Source organism: Umbelopsis ramanniana (assembly GCF_025399195.1).
Source record: "Umbelopsis ramanniana AG unplaced genomic scaffold K450scaffold_4, whole genome shotgun sequence".
NCBI classification, from domain to species: domain Eukaryota; kingdom Fungi; phylum Mucoromycota; class Umbelopsidomycetes; order Umbelopsidales; family Umbelopsidaceae; genus Umbelopsis; species Umbelopsis ramanniana.
Window position 1 is genome coordinate 230,534 of NW_026252090.1, and position 19,413 is coordinate 249,946.

The 19,413-nt window shown below is 43.1% G+C and overlaps 10 protein-coding genes across 10 annotated transcripts; 5 read left to right on the forward strand and 5 right to left on the reverse strand.

Moving 5' to 3' along the window:
- Positions 1 to 25: 25 nt before the first annotated feature.
- K450DRAFT_204653 (uncharacterized protein) lies at positions 26 to 1,505 on the forward strand (the record flags this gene model as incomplete). Its single annotated transcript, XM_051584726.1, has 6 exons — positions 26 to 131; positions 189 to 446; positions 514 to 695; positions 769 to 834; positions 904 to 939; positions 1,004 to 1,505. The coding sequence occupies 6 exons, from the start codon at positions 26 to 28 to the stop codon at positions 1,421 to 1,423; spliced, it is 1,068 nt and encodes a 355-aa protein (XP_051448580.1). The 3' UTR covers positions 1,424 to 1,505.
- K450DRAFT_221782 (uncharacterized protein) lies at positions 1,506 to 2,652 on the forward strand. Its single transcript, XM_051585789.1, has 5 exons — positions 1,506 to 1,793; positions 1,853 to 1,982; positions 2,056 to 2,139; positions 2,211 to 2,326; positions 2,390 to 2,652. The coding sequence occupies exons 1-5, from the start codon at positions 1,587 to 1,589 to the stop codon at positions 2,435 to 2,437; spliced, it is 585 nt and encodes a 194-aa protein (XP_051448581.1). The 5' UTR covers positions 1,506 to 1,586; the 3' UTR covers positions 2,438 to 2,652.
- On the reverse strand, positions 2,378 to 5,523 carry K450DRAFT_221784 (uncharacterized protein). Its single transcript, XM_051585790.1, has one exon. The coding sequence runs from the start codon at positions 5,447 to 5,449 to the stop codon at positions 2,867 to 2,869; it is 2,583 nt and encodes an 860-aa protein (XP_051448582.1). The 5' UTR covers positions 5,450 to 5,523; the 3' UTR covers positions 2,378 to 2,866.
- A 14-nt stretch (positions 5,524 to 5,537) lies between these two features.
- Positions 5,538 to 7,638, reverse strand: K450DRAFT_221789 (uncharacterized protein). Its single transcript, XM_051585791.1, has 5 exons — positions 7,363 to 7,638; positions 7,103 to 7,291; positions 6,897 to 7,028; positions 6,605 to 6,793; positions 5,538 to 6,509 (listed from the first exon to the last, which is right to left on the reverse strand). The coding sequence occupies exons 1-5, from the start codon at positions 7,570 to 7,572 to the stop codon at positions 5,622 to 5,624; spliced, it is 1,608 nt and encodes a 535-aa protein (XP_051448583.1). The 5' UTR covers positions 7,573 to 7,638; the 3' UTR covers positions 5,538 to 5,621.
- A 62-nt stretch (positions 7,639 to 7,700) lies between these two features.
- Positions 7,701 to 10,017, reverse strand: K450DRAFT_221794 (uncharacterized protein). Its single transcript, XM_051585792.1, has 7 exons — positions 9,662 to 10,017; positions 9,543 to 9,588; positions 9,277 to 9,454; positions 9,018 to 9,198; positions 8,822 to 8,947; positions 8,128 to 8,746; positions 7,701 to 7,970 (listed from the first exon to the last, which is right to left on the reverse strand). Exons 1-7 carry the CDS (start codon positions 9,750 to 9,752, stop codon positions 7,952 to 7,954), a joined length of 1,260 nt encoding a protein of 419 aa, XP_051448584.1. The 5' UTR covers positions 9,753 to 10,017; the 3' UTR covers positions 7,701 to 7,951.
- Positions 10,018 to 11,110: 1,093 nt separating this feature from the next.
- On the forward strand, positions 11,111 to 12,321 carry K450DRAFT_221810 (uncharacterized protein). Its single transcript, XM_051585793.1, has 4 exons — positions 11,111 to 11,419; positions 11,504 to 11,681; positions 11,754 to 11,890; positions 11,972 to 12,321. The coding sequence occupies exons 1-4, from the start codon at positions 11,133 to 11,135 to the stop codon at positions 12,081 to 12,083; spliced, it is 714 nt and encodes a 237-aa protein (XP_051448585.1). The 5' UTR covers positions 11,111 to 11,132; the 3' UTR covers positions 12,084 to 12,321.
- Positions 12,322 to 12,404: 83 nt separating this feature from the next.
- Positions 12,405 to 14,032, forward strand: K450DRAFT_221813 (uncharacterized protein). Its single transcript, XM_051585794.1, has 4 exons — positions 12,405 to 12,437; positions 12,570 to 12,639; positions 12,875 to 13,063; positions 13,436 to 14,032. Exons 1-4 carry the CDS (start codon positions 12,435 to 12,437, stop codon positions 13,954 to 13,956), a joined length of 783 nt encoding a protein of 260 aa, XP_051448586.1. The 5' UTR covers positions 12,405 to 12,434; the 3' UTR covers positions 13,957 to 14,032.
- A 492-nt stretch (positions 14,033 to 14,524) lies between these two features.
- Positions 14,525 to 16,409, forward strand: K450DRAFT_221828 (uncharacterized protein). Its single transcript, XM_051585795.1, has one exon. The coding sequence runs from the start codon at positions 14,568 to 14,570 to the stop codon at positions 16,167 to 16,169; it is 1,602 nt and encodes a 533-aa protein (XP_051448587.1). The 5' UTR covers positions 14,525 to 14,567; the 3' UTR covers positions 16,170 to 16,409.
- Position 16,410: 1 nt separating this feature from the next.
- K450DRAFT_221829 (uncharacterized protein) lies at positions 16,411 to 17,377 on the reverse strand. Its single transcript, XM_051585796.1, has 4 exons — positions 17,175 to 17,377; positions 17,016 to 17,098; positions 16,686 to 16,945; positions 16,411 to 16,609 (listed from the first exon to the last, which is right to left on the reverse strand). Exons 1-4 carry the CDS (start codon positions 17,276 to 17,278, stop codon positions 16,472 to 16,474), a joined length of 585 nt encoding a protein of 194 aa, XP_051448588.1. The 5' UTR covers positions 17,279 to 17,377; the 3' UTR covers positions 16,411 to 16,471.
- A 188-nt stretch (positions 17,378 to 17,565) lies between these two features.
- On the reverse strand, positions 17,566 to 19,379 carry K450DRAFT_221832 (uncharacterized protein). The gene is made up of 7 exons (XM_051585797.1): positions 19,200 to 19,379; positions 18,990 to 19,129; positions 18,664 to 18,928; positions 18,423 to 18,569; positions 18,299 to 18,360; positions 17,866 to 18,232; positions 17,566 to 17,803 (listed from the first exon to the last, which is right to left on the reverse strand). The coding sequence occupies exons 1-7, from the start codon at positions 19,329 to 19,331 to the stop codon at positions 17,708 to 17,710; spliced, it is 1,209 nt and encodes a 402-aa protein (XP_051448589.1). The 5' UTR covers positions 19,332 to 19,379; the 3' UTR covers positions 17,566 to 17,707.
- Between the last annotated feature and the right edge of the window lie 34 nt (positions 19,380 to 19,413).

The following is a 19,413-nucleotide window of genomic DNA, read 5'->3' on the forward strand; positions in this document are numbered from 1 at the left end:
GACCTTACAAACAACTACTTTCGAAATGAAGATTAGCTTATTTAAATTACTTGGAGCCGTGTCAACCATTGTCAGCAGTGGTGTAATTGGTGTATCTGCCAATAGTTTTGCAGGCGCAAGCTCGTACTTTTGTAAGTAATTGCTTTCATATTTTGACAAGCGGAATTATTTAACTTATTTGTGAACAGTGTACACTCTTCAACAAAGTGATCGTCTTGCTGTATTGGATGCTATGCAAGCGGCTGGACTGAAGACATTGCGAATTTTCATTACTGAGGTAGCTCAAAATATCAAAGGATGCACTAACAGCGCTGTAAACGATGTTGAAGTTGGAACACCCGGCAATTGGGATGATACTATCCTTGGTATGATTGATACTCTGATTTCTGAAGCTATGCCGCGAGGTATCAAGCTCATTATTGCTCCTCACGATCGATATGCTCTCGGTATGAATTACACCATTTCTTTCAACAGAATGCACCTCGTATCATTGATAAACTTTCATAAAACTAGGTTGCTGGCAAAGTGATGTGTACGTTTCCAAGTACAACATCCCTACTACTAATTGTGCCACTGCTACCAACGATGCTTCTATCTTCTACACGAATGCCAACGCAATTGCAGACTACGACAACCGCTTAAAGCACATCTTGGCACACAAGTACACTGATGGTACACCATGGTCTCAATTATCAGTAAGCCAATGCACAAGCTACCCAAAATCACATATGCCGTTCCATGTTCTTAATGCAAAGTCATTTTTGATAGAATGGTATCTTTGCTTTTAACATAGAAAACGAAGCAATGGGGCACATGAATATGGCGGATAATCAGGTATAGTATGAAATGGGAAAGAAAAAGAGTGAGGTTCAGCTTCTTTAATACAATATCCCCCTCCGACAGTGGTGGTGCCATCGCTCCGGTACAATCAGAACTGCGGTGAGTTAGTATATGCATTTTCCTTCCAGCGTTAATTAATCCCCACTTACACTATGCCGCGTAGCTTGGCAGCAGCAGCATCTATGTCAGTACTGGTGGCGGCGCAGACTGGACTGACAGCTTGAATTACTACAATTTCTATTGTACGGACATTGATATCATTGGTATCCACAGTTACGACGGCACGTCAGCAATCAATAGCAATTTGCCTGGAGCTATCAATACAGCCAAACAGCAAGGAAAACTACTCATGATGGAGGAGTGGGGAGTCACTGGTAACGATGCTACCAAAGCTTCCGGTATGGCCTCTCAAATCCAGGCCCTAAATGGATACGGTGTACCATGGTCGCTGTGGGAAGTCGTCAAGCCGTCCTCTACCGATTTTGAAACATTCACAGACCAAACTCAAGCCTGGAGCGCCATCAAGGCTGGTGCCCAAGCTGCAAACAGTGCCAGTGGCGCCTTTAGTTTCCATAATGTATAGCTAACCAGCCCTGCAGTATTTTTTTTACATAACTTTCGCGTCATACTTGTTCACATTCTCACCCAAAGAGTCCACACGTGACCAATAAAAAGGCGTTGGCGTACTTAACCATGGATATTTGTATAAAACCAAGTGGAATCTCCAACAGCTAACCAATACAACCATGACCAGCAAAAAAGCACTTGTTTTACTTGCCGATGGCACAGAAGAAATGGAGTTTGTGATTCCCGTGGACGTTTTACGCCGAGCCGAGATCACTGTCACGACCGCTGGCGTGGGTCTAAAGAACGGTACTTATGCAGAGTGTAGCCGTGGCGTTAAGATACTACCAGACGTGGAGGCCGAACACATTGGTATCAGCTGGAATCAGGTATGCATAGATGTGGATTGGGGCTATTTGATTCGCATCCTTGCTCACTCTATGTATAGGATGACTTTGATGCCATCATCATCCCAGGAGGTGCCGGCGGTGCAAAGGTACTCTCGGAAAGTGTACTCGTACAGAAACTTGTCTCATCGTTTTACGAAAATCAAAAGATTGTCGCCTTCATCTGTGCTGGTAAGAATTGTTGCCAGGAAACGCTTCTATAAGAGAGTCTAGAACTGAATCACAAATCCATCGTACCATCTAGGCACCCTTGTTGCTAAATCTGCAGGTGTACCAGAAGGCCATAAAGTAACGTCACATCCTAGTGTAAAGGATCAGCTCGAAGATGGTAAGCCAATTGATTTTGTAGTTCAGCAGTAGCGAATTGTGTGCCTTCATGTTTCTAATTACATCATTTAGTATACAAATACTCGGAAGACAGAGTTGTGGTGGATCAAAATGTCATTACAAGCCGTGGACCTGGCACAGCGTTTTTATTTGCTTTGACTATTGTGGAGCAGTTGGTTGGAAAGCAGGTAGGTGTATAAGTCCCATTATGACCTATAACCGTACAAAAGACTAAATGGTTCATGCTGCAGGTCGTCGATAAGATTAGCCCTCCCATGATATTATCCAATGCGCTTTAAAAACATGGACCATACGTTTGATTTGATAACACCAATATTCTATATAATGAGACTCAATTTACTTGACGGAAATACCAACTATTCGTTTTTCTCAGCTCGAGTATAATAAATGCATATGGATAATACGGAAGTCATTGTTCACACGAGTAATATTTATAAGAGATTGGTAGATATACGAAGAATACAGCGCAGTGCCTTGCAATAAAGAGAAAAATGGAGATACAGATGGGGTAAAGGAGAGAGTGGGATATTTAACAGAATTCGGTTGAGGGGGAATATTGCAAAAGAAAGAAAAAAGAAGGGGCTTTTTCTGATTTTTCCATACAACACATCAAAAAATTACAGTGTTTGGTTGATGGTAATTAAGCACACACAAGATGACAATAAGAAACAAATGAAAGCATTAAAAATCACAGTTCGGGGAGGGGTTTACGAAAAGTTTCCAGACAGTCTTTTTTCGGCCATTTTGGTACGGTTGACGGACGACGGTTTGGCAATACCATGGTCCCTTGCCCGTTTTGTCTTGAGCATCACTTCTATGTTCTTGCGAAATTCAGCTAGACGTTGTCGTTCACGAAGAACTCTATCTACTTCGCTCGTAACCAAAGTTTTCACCTTGCTCCATCTCATTGAATGATCACGCATTAAATCCAAAGCTTCTGAATACATTTGGGTCAAAGACTCTTGATAAGGATCGTCAATTTCCTCATTGATGGTGTCGCTGTCAGCAGTGAGAGACGGTACGGGGTCAAGCAAGTCCGTTGTCCACGATGACGAATGTGTATGCGCTCTGTTCAATCGTCTGTGTTGCGAGAGGTTCATAGGTGGTGGCATCAGCGCATCATCGATGGATTTCTTACGATCCGAGCTGCTTACTGGCCGTTCGCGGTAAGCCCCCAGATCCGAGTGACCACGTAACAAGGTCTTCTCAAGACGCTTTTGTCTTTGCTCCATGAGTCGTCGACTATTGACGGAGGGTGGATCGTCCTCCATATCCAGCTCCTCTTGCTCAAGGGAATCAGATATGGAGAGATCGTCGCTTTTAGAGAACGAAAAGCTGGAAGGCACAATAGGTCGTGGGGCAATGAATTTACCGTGAAGTGGTTGCTGCCGAGAAGAGGATCGTCTTGGCGAGCCCTGTTCGCTTACAGCGCGTTTCATTTTTTTGTTTTTCAGCAGTTGTTCAAATTGTTCCGCACCATTGCTATTCGCACGCTTAAGAGTGTTGGCATGATCATTCTCAGAGGACAACCGAGTCCACGACAAACGATGCGATTTAAGCCGCCCCTGGTCTTCCCTTTGACTAGCTGTGGCGTCGTTATTCCACCAACCAGCGACTAAACCCATGCGAACAGTGATACGGGCAATCTCCTCAGGAGCAGAGACACAAAGCTCTCTCGTCTGCAAGTCGTACACAGGAAAGCTTCGTTCAGGCAACACTCGTTCGATGGCATCCTGTTCTACAGAGCCATAGAAGTAGTCTTCGTTATCATTGATGGCTCGTTGAAGTCCATTTGCAGTCGAAAATGCAACACTGGATAGAGGGATTTCACAAACGCCGATAGTTTCGTCGTCTTCGTTGTCCATATCGGATTTGACAATCAAAGTGACCACCAATTTTTGTTGTCGCGTAAGCCACGACTGAATATCATGGGGCTGACCACGGAAATGAAAGCAGCATGTCACCTTGTTTTTTGAATCTCTAAATTGTCGTTGTTGAATTAAGGAGAGTGACGAAGCAGGAGCTGTGATGATGTTGGATAGAAATTGATACCGGAAGAAAGGTCGGGGTCGTCGGCGAGCATAAGAAGATTTGGCACGTAAGAGACTGGTGATATGGTCTGCATGGACAATATTGAAATAGAAAGTGATTGGTTTAGACCCTTTTCCGATTTGGCGATAGGGGAGACTTGAGGATGAAGAGGAGGAGGAGGGGCTTTGAAGTTGATTATTGGACGCAGCCGTAGTAGCAGAGGTTTCTGAACTCGTTCGATCATGTCGTCGTCGTTCCGTAGTCGTACCATTAGTAGGGCTAGGTTTCCCATGCGGTTCTATTTTCATGCCTGTAAAGGCCGTAGAAAGTTTTTCCAGGTTAACTTTTGGTTGGGATGCGGATGAGGAGTAGCGTTTTCGCACATATTCCGACTCCGTGGCGATATGTTTAATATTATTGTGAGATTGAACACGTCGCGGCATGCCGGACGATTTGAGTTTTGCTTTATTGGCGGATAAGCTGCTTGACCTTGAAGGGTTTGGAATATCCTCATCGTCGTCATCGTCGTCTTCCGATGAAAGCTGACTTAGGCTGTGATCATCATGCTCCATGATCTGACTACTTGAGCACAGCTCTAAGCCAGGGTCCGTTTTGGTCAGGGCCCTTTTCGTGAAGGTAGCAGGCACGGGCGTAGATGACCTTGCTGCAAGATCACTCACAGCTTGCGGCATATCAAGAACAAATAATCCGGCTTTGATCTCGGGATTTCGTGACGAAAGCGATGCCTTTGCACCGGCTGGCGGGGATAAGGGTAACCAGTTGCCCTTGTCCACGACATACGCTTCGACTTCCCTCAGTTCTCGCTTTCCATCTTTCATAAGTACCATTTTGGCGTCCTTAACATCCAAGGATACTGTACCCATGACTTCATGGCGACTGTCAAGGCTGAGTGTGGCTACATCCAGGCGTACCTGAGCGCCTTGTTTTCTCAGACGGCGTAACAATTTGGCCGATACAAAATATGCGAGCGTGGTGCGCCAGGCAGGACGAGAATGGGTTGAAACGGGTACGGAATTTATAAGCGTGGCTGGAGGAATCAAGTCATCCACCACAGATGGCAGAACTAGATTAAGTCTTGACTGGATAAACACATCCTGGTCGGGATTGTCAGGAAAATTACGACCTGGAATGCAGCATGGGATTAGAAAACGATGGGCCATGGTTGAAGTACCGCCTGAAAGACAGCGAAACCTGTCCACGCACCTTCTTCGATAGCCACCAGCACGGCATAGTGGCATGTTTTGGTGAGCAACAAGGTCATACCAAATATTGTTGATATGGATTTGAATCAAATAAAAGAGTGAGGGTTTGTGTAAAAAATGGAAGAACGGGGATTTTTTTTTTATATTTTTTATTTTTTTATATTGGGATTTGTATGAGAGTGAAAAAAAATAAAGCGTCTGATTTTTTTTATTGCTTGGAGCCAAACTGGAACCCTCCGGAAGGCAAGTTTACGTCTTGCTGGAAGGCAAAGGATCCATTGTTGGAATCCATTTCAGGTACCATATCAGCATCTTCTTCTTCATCTTCACTGAAGTATCGGTCAATCAAGTGGTAGGCCTTCTTGAAAATTTCCTCATTGTCGTGGTTTTGCAGCTCTTGAATAATTTCAAGACCGCCGCATTCTTCAACAATGATAGCATACATGTTGAGGCCTTCGTCTGAGTTAGTACGATCCAACTCGCCAACTCGCAGAATGTTTTCAATGCCGTCTAAAGCGACAAGAATGATCTTATTGTCCATAGAATTGAGGATATCGCAAAGAGGTTTGATGCATCCTTCGTTAACGAGGTACTTAATCTGCTCAGGTCGATTCAATCCACCGGAAGTGGCATTGCAAAGAGCCCAGCAAGCTTCTTTCTTGGTCTTGAAATCCCCGCTGCTTAGAATATGAACCAATGGAGATATCATATTGGCTTCGATCACAGCCTGAATTTGAGTGGTATTACCGGCAGTAATGTTGGAAATCGTCCAGCATGCTTCTTTGCGGATGCCTTCTTTTGGACTGCTGAGTAAATGATAGAGAGCAGTAAGGACACCACAGTTGATGATAGTTTGGGTTTGCATGTCATCGCCGGTAACGATGTTTCCTGCTGATCGCAAGGCAGGGGTTTGCACAGTGGTTGAAGGGTGGTTCAAAAGTTCAACAAGTCGACTGCAAACGCCTGATTCAATCACTGCTTGTATGCGCTCGTTTGGTCCATCTGATAAATATGAAATGGCCCAGCAAGCATCGATCAGAATTTCCTCATCGGTGGCCTGTATTAAGTTGGCCAATATTGGCAATGCCGGATATATCTATTGACGGAAACAGAGAAAGCCTTTAGTATGGAGAACTTTGGATACTTCAAATGAAAAAAAAAAAAAAAAAAAACGGGTCGTTCATTACATACCAAATTCCAGTCAGGTTGAGGATTCTTGCCACGGCAAAAGTTGGACAAGGTCCAAGTTGCGTTTCTCAGCATTGAAATCTTGCTATCTTCAGTGAAGAGAGCCAAAAGTGGGGGCAAAGCGCCTTGGTGGAGGACATAGTCTCTACATCTAGGACTATCACCAGCAATGTTACCTAAAGCCCAAACAGCCTGTCAAGACCACGAAAAAATTAGTATAATAGAACGGCAATGTCGGCTGAGGTTGTTTGCCAACAGTATATACTCTTGCGTAAATTATTATTTTTTCTTTTACCTGTTCTTTGACATCTGCGACAGGATTGCTGAGAAGCTCGACAAAGAAGGGAACAGCACCTGAATCAATGACCATTTGAGTTTGTTGTGAAGATCCGGAAGCGATGTTTGTGAGAGCCCATGCGGCTTCAAACTTTGAATCAACAGTTATCAGTATATCTATTAGGATATCTATAATCCGAACCTATGCCCCTGCCTTGTACTCACTTGCACGTTAGAATTGGGTGATCGAAGGAACTCAACAAATCGAGGAACAACACCGCAAGCAATAACTTCTTCAATAGGAGGATTTTTCTCCTTGGAAAGTAGCTTTCTGAATCGAGAGGTAGCCTGAAGCTGCACGTCAACATCATCGGAGTACACGCTTTGGATCATCTCTGGCAAGATCTCGGCAAGCTGCAGGTGTGATGGTGATGAGATTGAGATCGAATGGAACTCTTGATATATCACTGAAGCCAAAATCTTACCTGATTCTCTGAATTGCTGATGTCAATGTCATCGTCGCTGTCTTCGCTAAACTCATTAGCATTGAAATTGCGACGTTTTGTCAAATTTTCTTCTCTCTTTTGTTTTCTAATCTCGACCTGTTGCGCTTCTCGACGTCTTCTGATCTCTTCAGGTTTGAACACTCCTTTGCTCTTGAAAGCATTTCGTCTGCCTTCTGAATTTCTGTCCATGATGAGAGTGATAAGACTTTAAAGATTAAAAATGGTCAGTCCAGGTTTTTTTTTTTTTTTCTTTCTAGCCGAAGTGCGTCGATTGCATAACCCTCAACACGTGAGTCATTCAATGGGCCAGAAAAGGATCATTCACACTTTTGTTTATCTATGAAAAGGCAAGCTTGCCATTTAAATTTTATTCAAGTATTCTTGTCATTGTGTAGTAGGCACCATCTTCTTTTTACAAGATGAATGTATGTACCGTAACCTTTTTATGTGGAAAAGTGGTCAGATGGTTTAGAAAGAAAGAGGGGTCATAATGAACACAAAAGTGCGAAAGAAAAAGAGGTTTGTTTTGGGGTTTTTGGAAAGCAATAAGGGTAATTAGGAGACATGATTAGATGCTGAAGCTTTTAAAGTATTTACAGCAACATCTTCAAAGGGTTCTCCATGTAGGTCTTGAAAGCATGAAGCCATTGAGCACCAACGGCACCATCAATAACTCGGTGATCAGCAGAAAGAGTGACTTCCATAACAGCTTGTGCAGAGAACCCGCTCTCCTTGGTTTCATCGGGAACAACTCTCTTGATGGTAGATCCGATAGCCAAGATAGCGCTTTGACCAGGTTGCATGATAGCCTGGAAATGCTGGATACCGAACATACCAAGGTTGGAGATGGAGAAAGATCCTCCTTGGTATTCATGAGGCTGAAGCTTGTTTTCACGAGCACGGCCGGCCAACTCCTTAACTTGGTTGGAAATGGCAGAAAGACCCTTGGTGTCAGCAGAACCGACAATAGGAGTGATGAGACCAGCAGGAGTGGAGACAGCAACGCTGATATCAGAGTTGTGATATTGGCGAATGAAGTCACCTTGCCATGAGGCATTGACCTCAGGAACCTTCTTGAGAGCAAGACCGGAAGCCTTAATGATGAAGTCGTTGACAGAGAGCTTGTACTCATTGTTGGCAGAGGCGTTGAGAACCTCACGAAGCTTGTTGATCTTCTCCATGTTGATCTCAGAGGTGAGATAGTAATGGGGCATAGTGGTCTTGGACTCCAACAAACGGGTGGCGATAACACGGCGCATGTTGGTAGTGGGGACATCAGTGAAAGCAGGTCCAGCAGCAGTGGTAGGAGCATTGGCGGCAGCAGGCTTGGGAGCAGCAGCAGACTTAGAGGCAGAAGCAGCAGCTATAATGTGCCAAAAAAAAATGGTTAGCAATCCTGTACCTTTGATATTTCACTCATAAAAGTCAAGGGACGTACCAGGCTTGTAGTTTTCAACGTCTTCCTTGACGATTCTGCCACCAGGTCCAGATCCCTTGACTTGGCTCAAATCAATCTTACGTTCGTTGGCAATCTTTTGGGCAATGGGAGAAGCCTTGACGCGATCTACCGTTCAAATAATATTAGCAAAAATAAATGCTTCACGTATCCACCAAAATTATCTATCATGAATTACCGTCAGAGCTACCAGACTTAGCTTCAGCCTTGGGGGCATCAGCCTTGGAAGCAGAAGATTCCTCCTTCTTCTCTTCAGCAGGAGCGGCAGCCTCCTCCTTGGGAGCAGCGCCAGCGTCTTCGGCGACGAAGTCCTCGAAGGCGGCAACATCGTCGGCATCATCAACCAAAACAGCGATGGGCTAAAAATTCAAGTATGAGACGTTAAAATTGATCAAACGCGTTCTACACTGCCGCAATGCATGGCGAAAGTTGCTTACCTGACCAACAGCGACTTCCTTTGCGTTGGGTTGGGTCAAAATCTTGGCGATGTAACCCTCTTCTTGGAACTCAAAGTCCATCTGAGCCTTATCGGTCTCAATCTCGACCAAAACCTCACCGGGAGCAATGGAGTCACCAACCTTCTTGTTCCAAGCACCAATGTTACCTTGGGTCATACTAGGGTGGGGGAAAGTAAACACAAAGCATTAATACGGTATTCAGCTTAAAGGTGGTCCCTAGTATAAGGTTGAATAATACTACTTACGTAGGTGAAAGAGCAGGCATGTTGATGACAGTGTGTGATGGGTAAGCTAGATAAATGAAAGTCTGTAATGAGCATCAATGAACGGGGTGGCATGGTATAAAAACTAAGTAGATATGTACACTTGGAGCTGTAGAGTCTGACATCCTTCAAGGTGGCGGGTTGCAAAGCACGAAGAGCATAGAAGCCGTTGGAGCTATTATCAGAAAGCATCTATTAGCTGATTGAAGCAGAAAGATTGCTTCCCATTCGGCGGGTACACTTTACCTGGTGGTGGAGAAAGCGCGAGCAGCGTTTGCAGAAGAACGAACCAAAAGAGGGGTGGTTCTAGCAGCAACCTTAGGAGCAGAGGTGCGAAGGGCAGCAGAAAGCTGGGTAGAAGATCTCAATAGCTGGCGTCTGGCAGACATTATAGAGAAGAAGGGAGGAAATAAGAAGAACAAAAAATTTGAATTGGTTTCGTCTGGGAGCGTTTTCCCGTTTCCCTCGTCGATTCCGGAACAGAGCAAAAAAATTGGGGCTGTCTGAATTGGTGACTGCGATTGATCTCTATCTGATGAAGCCTGATTTGAGCTATAGGAAGTTTCTCTGCTTTTGTTTCTTAACGTTGACTTAAAATCATTCTTATAACTATTTTATTGCTCTATGGTTAATTTTCTCTCAATTTTTTACAGTAACAATGGCAGTATTTCTAGTACGCCAGTTAGCTTTGGGAATCAAATTGGTCGCTTTCCGAGGGAACAAAAAAAAAAAAAATTTGGGTATTTTTCTTCCCGTCCGACAACCACCGCTGACATTGGGTGACATCATTTTGAAGGAAGTATTCTTGATTTTCGTCGTGAAAAATATCCGCCATCTGGATGAGGAATTCAGATCCCAAGAGTTCGTGGTTAACTCTGTCGCAGTGCGAAAAAGACCTCAAATAAGAAGCTATGCCTAGCAGAGCGTGAATATGGCCAATATGATTAGGCTAAGTGAACAACATCGTGCAATATATGTTCTCATAATAAGATGTTCGTTTCGTCTCGTCGCATTATGATATTTCGTGGTAAAACAAGCATGAATGGCTGCTGTTACCGAAAAGTTTCAAGTAAACATTTGTATATCACTTAGCAACTTTGCTATTGTGTATCACAAGTCCTGCTTCAAGCTACCAAAAATTATGGAGTGAAGTTTGATTTCCTAACACTCTAAACGGAAGTCATTCATTGCTGTTCGCAACTTTGAACTTATTATGCAAATATGACCGTGAAAAAATCAAGTAGCTTCGCGTATAAGCTGTCTTGTCAAATTTGACCTACCACCACCCAATCCAAAGATGGGAAATCGTTTTGAATGGCCGTTCATTGCCTACACCGTTATATAGGTAGATAGACAAATGCATATGGAATCCATAATTTATTTACACGAATCCCTCTCTTGACCAGTGTCATGACTGTAACTTGGTACAGTGTCGATTTGAAATTTGTTCAGTTATTTATTTTGCTCACTTAATATTGTTACGTCACTAGTGGCTTGCCTCTCACTGGTAGCGCTGAGAGTGGTCAAAGACACTCATTTTTTTTTGCAGATGCAAAGTGTCTGATCTCCAACATGTCCGCCGTTGAAACTGCTCCAAGTGTTGACCCAACGACACCGGCACCTGTAGATGCTACTCTTGCCTCCGATGTAAATGCTACCCAGTCCACCGAAACCAAGGGTTCCGAGGACGATCAACCTGTCACCATCTTTCATGATCGCATGAACTATAATGTCAAGCACCCACTTCACAACGAATGGACCTTGTGGTTCGATAATCCTGGAAAGAAAGCAAATGTTCAATCATGGTCACAGAATTTGAAGGAAATTGTGACATTTAAAACGATCGAAGACTTTTGGGCGTACGTTGATGCATTCCAGATTAGCCTGGATATTATTTCGCTTGTTTCATAGTATCAAGGGGTACTGATTTCGATTTCTTTCAGGGTCTTCAATAATATTGTCAAAGTTAGCCGCTTGGACATCAGCTCAAACTACCACTTGTTCAAGAAAGGTGTCAGACCTGAATGGGAAGACCCTGCCAACGAACACGGTGGTAAATTCAGCGTACAGTTGCCCAAGAACAGAACTGGCGAAGCTATCAATGATCTCTGGTTGTACACTGTAAGTATACTTATTTTTGATTGTTTATTTCTCCTTGAAGATATAATACATAATTGAACCATTGCTTTATAGTTGCTTGCATGCATAGGTGAACAGCTGCCCAACGAAGATGAAGTTACTGGTGCTGTTGTTTCCGTCCGAAAGGTGTTTTTCAGAATTTCTTTGTGGACCAAAACCAGCGATAACAGAGAAGTTCTCGATGGTATTGGGTACGTGTTTTTTTTTCTTATGAAATATATTCATTGTAACTTTTTGGCTAATTACTGGAAACGTTTCCTTCGATCATATAGCAAAAAGCTGAAGGAAACTTTAAATATCCCCAACATGCCCCTCGAATTTACTCCACATAGTGATGCAGCAACAAAGGGCCCTTCAGAAACTACTGGTCGCTTCACAATCTAGAGAACGCGCGTTTAACCTCGATAGCATAAAGAACAAAATATGAAAACATGGCAAAGGTTACTAAGAACCAAAAACCAAAACATTGTACAGCATTTCCTCCGATTATAAAGAAATTGTTGCTCTCATCCCCATTTTGTTACGCAGTTAGTTATTCCACCTTTAGATAATTTGATAGTCTTTTCTACTTTTTGTTCTGCCGAGAAAACTAAGTAGTAGCGGCCTCTATCTTTGCCATTTCACACAGTTTTTATGACAAAAGCACGTCGGTTTTTGAAAATTTTTGAAATTGGTTAAATTTGATGGGAACAGGTTCCATCCAAACATCCTCCTCTTTGATTACTATCTGACACTATGGTACGTTATAATCTGATCATCGATCGATCTATCGATCACATATTCCATGGATGGATGGATGGATATGTGGATGGATAGCTATTGACGTGGATGTATGAGATTTTTAAACTAACAGTCTTCTGCTCACACCAGGCTCGCGGACCTAAGAAGCACATGAAGCGCCTTAACGCTCCCAAGCACTGGATGCTTGACAAGCTCCTTGGTAAGTAGGAACATCTATGTTCGTATTTAATAAGAATACCCGACACACTATCGCAAAACAGCAGCACTATGATGATATGTACAAAAATCTATGTCAAGCTCAACAGGCTGAACATAACTATGTTGAAAATTTTTGTTCTGAGCTGGCCCTCGAAAACATTACACCGTTTTTTAAGCAACCCATAATGTAACCAGAATAACATATAAACAGTTGCTAACCAATGTTATTCACGTAGGCTCATATGCTCCCAAGCCCAGCGCTGGTCCCCACAAGACCCGTGAATGTCTTCCTCTTATCATCTTCTTGCGTAACCGTCTGAAGTATGCTTTGAACGGAAAGGAAGTCCAAAACATCCTTATGCAACGTCTTGTTAAAGTCGATGGAAAGGTTCGCACTGACAGCACCTACCCTGCCGGTTTCATGGGTAAGTTCAATTTCATCTGAATTAAAAAATATTACAACCCTTTTGTGTTTTCACTTGATTGCCGAAGCTGGAACTCCCTCCTCCACTGGCTTGCCCAGTACTTCCCCCACAGCAGGGAGGGGAGAGGGAGGACAGCTAAGAAGGATTGACGAAAAATGATATGTCGTAAGGATTCTGCGGATGAACGTGATCAGTCGATACCCCTTGGCACCTCCCTTTCTTTTTCTCTGTAGTGTAAAGCAAGCTGTTTGCTCTGCTAACTGGCATGCAAGTTGCGAGGATCTGGCTTCTGGCTTCAAGATGAAAATGCAATTGGAAGTGAAAGCTTTGATGAATAACGGATGATTAACTCTGCCTTTATCTTCTATGAAGATGTCATCTCTATTGAGAAGACTGGTGAGAACTTCCGTCTCATCTATGACGTGAAAGGTCGCTTCACTATCCACCGCATTACCGAGGAGGAATCCAAGTACAAGCTTTGCAAGGTCCGTAAGGTCCAATTAGGTGCTAAGGGCATTCCCTATGTCATCACCCATGACGGCCGTACCATCCGTTACCCCGATCCTTTGATCAAGGCCAATGACACTATCCGTTATGATGTCGAGACTGCCAAGATCTCTGATTTCATCAAGTTCGAAGTCGGTAACGTCTGCATGGCTACTGGAGGTCGTAACATGGGTCGTGTTGGTGTTATTGTTCACCGTGAACGTCACATCGGCGGTTTTGAAATTGTCCACGTTAAGGATTCCCTTGACCGTCAATTTGCTACCCGTATGTCCAACGTCTTCGTTATTGGTCAAGGCAATAAGCCCTGGATCTCTCTTCCCAAGCAGAAGGGTATCAAGCTCACCATTTCTGAAGAGCGTGACCGTCGCAGACAACAACAGCAATAAATTTACCACCTGTTTTTACTTATCTGTCTTGTTTTTACCTATTGTAAATAAAAATCATATCTTAGCTCATGGAAATGATTTCATTTGGGGGGCAAATTTTTTTTTTTTTTTTTAGTTTTTTGACAGAAAAAAAAATGTGACTGAAGCTCTTTGAATTTTTCTCTGGTTTGTTTCGGCTGAGACATATTGACTCAACCTTTCCTCATTCCAAAAGTTTTTTCTTTTTTGCTATTCTTGCGAAGTTGCAAGAAATAAGGCTTGAGTACTAGGGAAATGCGCACCTCTCGAGGCTTGCGCATTACCTCAATACTGGTGGTCCTGCCAGTAGCCCTATTCTTCATTTCATTACTTCTCATTCTTTGCATCGGAACCCTGGGACAGCTAAAGAAATGGCTTCATCCAATATTACCTAATTTCTCAGCCCTGCACTCAGTCTTGGCACCTTTGGCTTACGTACTGGTTATAATAGCCGTTATAATGCTTACATGGTGGTTTGTCAAGGTAAGGGGCATTCGATTGTTATTTTCAAAAATAAAGGGAGGGGAGAATATTCCTGACACTTCTGACATTTACAGGCGAACCCTATTGCGGTGGAAAAGGCTAAATTGTATATGATTCACTGCTGGAAACTATATCGGGAACCGACTGTCAATGCTAATAACATGGATACGTTGGACAGCCTATTTTCAAGTGATGAAGAGCACGATGCAACTGCTTCTGCTGGGAATTTCCCAACACAAACCCGTACCCCCAAAAAACCTACCAATATAACCAAAGTATCTTCTCCTTTATCACAACCGAGACAACGTCATCCACCTAGTTCAGCACGACAATCATCGAAAAGGGTAAGCAGCACTTCCAAGCCCACACCAACTCAAACACCTTCCGTGGAGGAAGAGGAAAAGAATCTCGAAGACAATCATATTATGACGGACTCCAAGGAAGAAGTATCACCACCTATTATAACGAACAACAACGACTCATACGAAAGTACCACCGAATCACCAACTGAAGATCACTCCACGAGGACTGACTCGGTTGAGAACCTTGCTGCCACCGATGCTAGCGCTTTTTCTCACACAGAGGAAACGAACGCAGTTCCTGAAGCCAGCACAGTCGATCTCGCCGAGGCTGATGATGATTTTATCACAGCAGCAAAACGTAAACGGAGAAGAACCAGGGGTGGTGCAAAACTTCAACGCCAAAAGATGGCCCAGATGGAGCAATGCAATTCTGCCTCTGATCAATCACATGTAAAGAAACCCACTAGGAAAACTTCAGATGAACAATACACTTCATCAGGACCAAAATCAAACCCGAAAGCGGGAAATGAAAAATTTACACATCGTCATAACCATCATTCTCAGGCGCATGAACCCGTTCGTACTACTTCTAAATTGTCTCCCAAATTGACCTCCGTTAGTTGCGAAGACGTTGTGTGTGACGACGTTCAAGGAACGCCTAAGTCGTCGCCTCGAGTATCAAACACCAATATCACCTATGCTAATGTTGCTGCCAGTACATCGGCTCCTAGCCCTGTTGCCGAGCAACGCACCGCCGCAGTGATCTCATCACCACAATCACCAGTTTCTCCTGCACTATCCCAATCGTCAGTTGTGTCCAACAATGAAAAACGGCAAAGTTGGTATTCACCCTTTTCATCTGGCTTGGAGCTTGACATTGTACCGCGGCCACAACCATCCTTGTCTTCAGAGTCGGTCCTCTTTAGCGGTAGACCGGTGTCTATGGGATTCGATGCAAAGACAGGCAATTATCAACATCCCGATGTCCTTAATGCCCTTTTTCGAGGAGGCGAAGGCTTTCTCCCTACTAAAGGAAATGCTCTTGGACTAGTACCAAAGTTTGATAACAGCGAAATGCGACCTAATCTTCCCGAACACCCGATTGCGTCTGCACCTTATCTGCGCTGGGATTTATATAACAACACCAGGACACCTATCGCTCCACCTTCTTCGGCAACGGAACGACCATTGAGTATGTTCAACGCAAAGTCTCAACAACCATGGGATAGTCTGCTTTCGCAAGATGAATTGGAAGTTCGTCACCCCCGACATAGCTGGGGTGCGATTGGGAACGTTGAAACAGAGGCGTGGTCGACACAACCATCACCCATTCAACACGAGCGTAAAAAAAGCAACAGCGGATTCTCATTTTTTGATAGACGGCTTTCAACCTTCTCACCTCGTCGATAACTTAACAGTTTCGAGACTTACTTTTCTCAATTTTGGATTTTCCTCCATTCACAAATTATTTTCACGCATATATTCAATTTGATTTCTGTCAGTTGTATTGGTTTCGTTAGATCTGGAAAGTAATGTTTTTTGTTGTTGTCATTTTTAGCATCGTCTTTCCCTTCATTCTTTCAAGCACTGTACAAAGGTTCATGAAAAATACAAGACTGCATTCAGTCGAGCAGCATAAATTTGCATTAAGAAAGAAGTTTATAGCAAATTGAGTAATGAAATTGGTAGATAATACAATAACGAGGTCTATACTACATGACCACGCAGCAAGAGTTTGTCTTCTTGGCAGTTTTATAAAATACTTTGGACTGACTTGACAGTTCTTCTGATCGCTCTATAAGAGAATCCAACTTTTCACCACGTTGAAGGACACCTTCAATGGTTTTATGCTGTCACATTTTCGAAATTAGTTACTTTAGTGAATGGAGCTTTTCCGGTCTGTCAAAGGGTTTTTGAACAACTTACGAGAATAACCTTGGTATCATCCAAGTCTCTTTGGACCTTCATGATCGAATCAGCTTGCTTGGGATCTTGGTATTTCTTGAGATATTCAGCAAGTTCGGGATATTGAACGGTACCGGACCATTTTTCAACGGGGTAACGCATGATGAATTCGTCCAATATTTTGTTCAAAAGCGAGAAGGCAACACGTGCTGGGTACTCTTTGTCTGTAATCACAACACCAGCAACTCCCTCAGCTCTAGCATACACATGTCCGACATAGTCTAGTAACAACAGTTTGGAGTCAATGCTATGTTTAGAGAGATCAGTTTCGGTCTCATTCAATCAACTTACTGCTTTCGTCAACACTTTGACGTTGTCCTGCTAATGTTCGTTCAGCGACGGTTTTAGAGAAGAAGCCCATGAACTCTTGGACACTAGTGGGATCGAAGAGAGGATGGGTCAGTTGAATTTCAGTCTGACGACAAACACAACCATGTTTTCAAATTATACCTTGAACGTTGAAAATAACCAAATTCGGCGAGGTTGTACTCTGCTGCCAAGGGATGTGCAGATCCACCATCGTTACGTAGAACGGAAATGGAGTATATTTTCATAGTGGATTAGTAGATGGGATAAAAGAGGCGGTACGAAACGCTGTCAGCTGTGGAGTGACAGACGGTTGCGTAACGTGACTGCTTGCGGTTGGTTCTTCCAAACTACTAAGACGGCAAGTGGAGGCTCTGTGGTTAATGAATGAGAGTTATGCTACTTCTATGCATAACATATTAACTCTATAAATCAATGTTCGGCCATCAGTTTGATCTTGTAAACTGGCACATTTCATCTGAGTATTCACAAACAATGTCTACCTAGGACAACGTCTGTAAATGACGTATGATATTCTGGTCATGATAAACTAGACAACTAAGTACCATATTTGATTCCACGCCGCTCATTCATTCGTGAAAGGGGTGTTGAATGGAGGCAAGATTTTTTTAAGCACTGTACACTATCTTATACTTTAAGGTCTTTTCATCTATGATTTAAGTAACAACGACACTGGAAGGTATGGGGAACGGATCTTTGGCACTTAGAACAACAAACTGTTTTTCATGAGATAAGTATCCTTTGATATAACCCTATAGATTGAAATCAGTAAGTTGAACACAGTTATGTAATTCTCCAGTTCTGAATAATTTACCTTGAAAATTAGCACAGCTAGCATACATTCAACCTCTTCCATATCTACTTCAAGCCCAGCAAATTCGAGAGCCTGCTTGAACGTTTCCATTGAAATTCTTGTAGTATTCATAATGGAGTAGACCCTTCGGCAGAGTGTTCGAATCACCATACTGCGCGCCTTTTCTATTGTTAGAAATGTACCACGGTCGATAAGATGTGCATATCCAGATTCCATTGCAACGTCGAACGCTCGCACATTTCCTTCGCGAATAGCGCTCACAAGTGGAGAGTATAAGGCAGATATCGACGGATACCGATTGAGAAGCTTTCTGGTAGGCAATTTTCCGAGGTAAATTCTAACAGGCAATAAGTAATGCAGTATGAGCCTGAAAACAAAAATTTAGAAACCATGCTGTCTACCGCAAATGAAAATATGTTGGCCGAGCTCTTACTGCTTGTTACGAGAACTCCTTGTAGAGCATTCCAGGAAGGCTAATGACAATTCTTGTTCAGCCTGAGAGCAAAGTTAGTAAGAGTTTTGACTTTTGAATAGTGCAATTGATTATCCAAACATACCTTTATGTACTGCTCTTCCAGGAAATAAAGCCGACCTAAATAGTATCTGAATGTAACCCTATCAGCTTTAGGATAGCTTTCTAAAGGTGGTAAGTCGTTCACCCGAATGGCTTTGAGCACATTGCGACATAAATTTTGAGATTTGATCTGAAGAATGAAACCATTGACTTAATATGTGATGGCATTTTCATGATATATAACCTGTCTATCATCCAAACTGACTGACAAATCATGTCCTTACCTTAAAGTAGGTTTTGAACAGTAGATTACTGATGTGATATGTTCCCCATTTCCTCGACTTGGCTCTGTCAAGAGATCGATCTGTAATACAAGAAGTAAATGATTTGCTCATGACATTAGCAGCCTCCTCCAAGTTCTTGTTTTCCTTCTTGTCGTTCGCTTGCTGTACATCGGCTTCAACTGCTAGATCTCTCAAGTCTTTGTTTATCGCATAAAGAAAAGGCAAGCACCACTTGTCGTAACTATTGATTGCTCTCTGAAAGGACCTAAAACGCTCATGTTAATGACATGCAAGCCCTCTTTCTGTTGCCAATGGCAGACACATACTGTACGAGCTCCTTTTGATCCTCATACGCTTGTTGCAAATCGCCTTGATGCTGAGCTCGAACGATCTCGACATGGAGTAATAGTATATCGTCCCAAGGATAGTTTAGCTTTGTTCTTGCCGTTTCAACGAGATTTGCAGACTGTTTATTTCCAGAGGTTGTCAGATAATGAACGTCAATTTAAATACTGAATTGCGTAAGCCACGCGTACCTGCGCATTATGTTCCAGAAGCGTATTGACATGGGCATCGCTTAGAGATAGTAACGAGGCAAGTTGCTTTCCTCTGCATGTTATTGCAGCGTTAGAAACGCTATCCAGATATGCCGGTATAGCTTTTTTCATTTCACAAAGGTGTACGGACTGAAGGTAAAAGCCAGGTTTTGAAACCGTACTGTCTTCGGCCGTTGAAAGTTCTCAAAAAAAT

Excerpts from the sequence above, each read along its gene's own strand:
- K450DRAFT_221828 (XM_051585795.1), top strand. The coding sequence starts at position 14,568 with ATGATTCACTGCTGGAAACTATATCGGGAACCGACTGTCAATGCTAAT.
- K450DRAFT_221810 (XM_051585793.1), top strand. The coding sequence starts at position 11,133 with ATGTCCGCCGTTGAAACTGCTCCAAGTGTTGACCCAACGACACCGGCA. Across the intron at positions 11,420-11,503 it reads ACGATCGAAGACTTTTGGGC|GGTCTTCAATAATATTGTCA; the intron begins GTACGTTGATGC and ends GATTTCTTTCAG. Across the intron at positions 11,682-11,753 it reads ATGATCTCTGGTTGTACACT|TTGCTTGCATGCATAGGTGA; the intron begins GTAAGTATACTT and ends ATTGCTTTATAG.
- K450DRAFT_221813 (XM_051585794.1), top strand. Across the intron at positions 12,640-12,874 it reads GATGCTTGACAAGCTCCTTG|GCTCATATGCTCCCAAGCCC; the intron begins GTAAGTAGGAAC and ends TTATTCACGTAG. Across the intron at positions 13,064-13,435 it reads CTACCCTGCCGGTTTCATGG|ATGTCATCTCTATTGAGAAG; the intron begins GTAAGTTCAATT and ends TCTTCTATGAAG.
- K450DRAFT_221789 (XM_051585791.1), bottom strand. The coding sequence starts at position 7,572 with ATGGACAGAAATTCAGAAGGCAGACGAAATGCTTTCAAGAGCAAAGGA. Across the intron at positions 7,292-7,362 it reads TCAGCAATTCAGAGAATCAG|CTTGCCGAGATCTTGCCAGA; the intron begins GTAAGATTTTGG and ends TCACACCTGCAG. Across the intron at positions 6,510-6,604 it reads CTCAACCTGACTGGAATTTG|ATATATCCGGCATTGCCAAT; the intron begins GTATGTAATGAA and ends TTCCGTCAATAG.
- K450DRAFT_221794 (XM_051585792.1), bottom strand. The coding sequence starts at position 9,752 with ATGCTTTCTGATAATAGCTCCAACGGCTTCTATGCTCTTCGTGCTTTG. Across the intron at positions 9,589-9,661 it reads CAGACTCTACAGCTCCAAGT|CTTACCCATCACACACTGTC; the intron begins GTACATATCTAC and ends TCATTTATCTAG. Across the intron at positions 8,948-9,017 it reads TAAGTCTGGTAGCTCTGACG|ATCGCGTCAAGGCTTCTCCC; the intron begins GTAATTCATGAT and ends TTTGAACGGTAG.
- K450DRAFT_221829 (XM_051585796.1), bottom strand. The coding sequence starts at position 17,278 with ATGAAAATATACTCCATTTCCGTTCTACGTAACGATGGTGGATCTGCA. Across the intron at positions 17,099-17,174 it reads GGTTATTTTCAACGTTCAAG|TGTCCAAGAGTTCATGGGCT; the intron begins GTATAATTTGAA and ends CGATCCCACTAG. Across the intron at positions 16,946-17,015 it reads TCAAAGTGTTGACGAAAGCA|ACTATGTCGGACATGTGTAT; the intron begins GTAAGTTGATTG and ends TGTTGTTACTAG.
- K450DRAFT_221832 (XM_051585797.1), bottom strand. The coding sequence starts at position 19,331 with ATGAAAAAAGCTATACCGGCATATCTGGATAGCGTTTCTAACGCTGCA. Across the intron at positions 18,570-18,663 it reads TGTTCAAAACCTACTTTAAG|ATCAAATCTCAAAATTTATG; the intron begins GTAAGGACATGA and ends TTCATTCTTCAG. Across the intron at positions 18,361-18,422 it reads TGGAAGAGCAGTACATAAAG|GCTGAACAAGAATTGTCATT; the intron begins GTATGTTTGGAT and ends CTTTGCTCTCAG.
- K450DRAFT_221784 (XM_051585790.1), bottom strand. The coding sequence starts at position 5,449 with ATGCCACTATGCCGTGCTGGTGGCTATCGAAGAAGGTGCGTGGACAGG.
- K450DRAFT_221782 (XM_051585789.1), top strand. The coding sequence starts at position 1,587 with ATGACCAGCAAAAAAGCACTTGTTTTACTTGCCGATGGCACAGAAGAA. Across the intron at positions 1,794-1,852 it reads TTGGTATCAGCTGGAATCAG|GATGACTTTGATGCCATCAT; the intron begins GTATGCATAGAT and ends CTCTATGTATAG. Across the intron at positions 1,983-2,055 it reads TGTCGCCTTCATCTGTGCTG|GCACCCTTGTTGCTAAATCT; the intron begins GTAAGAATTGTT and ends CGTACCATCTAG.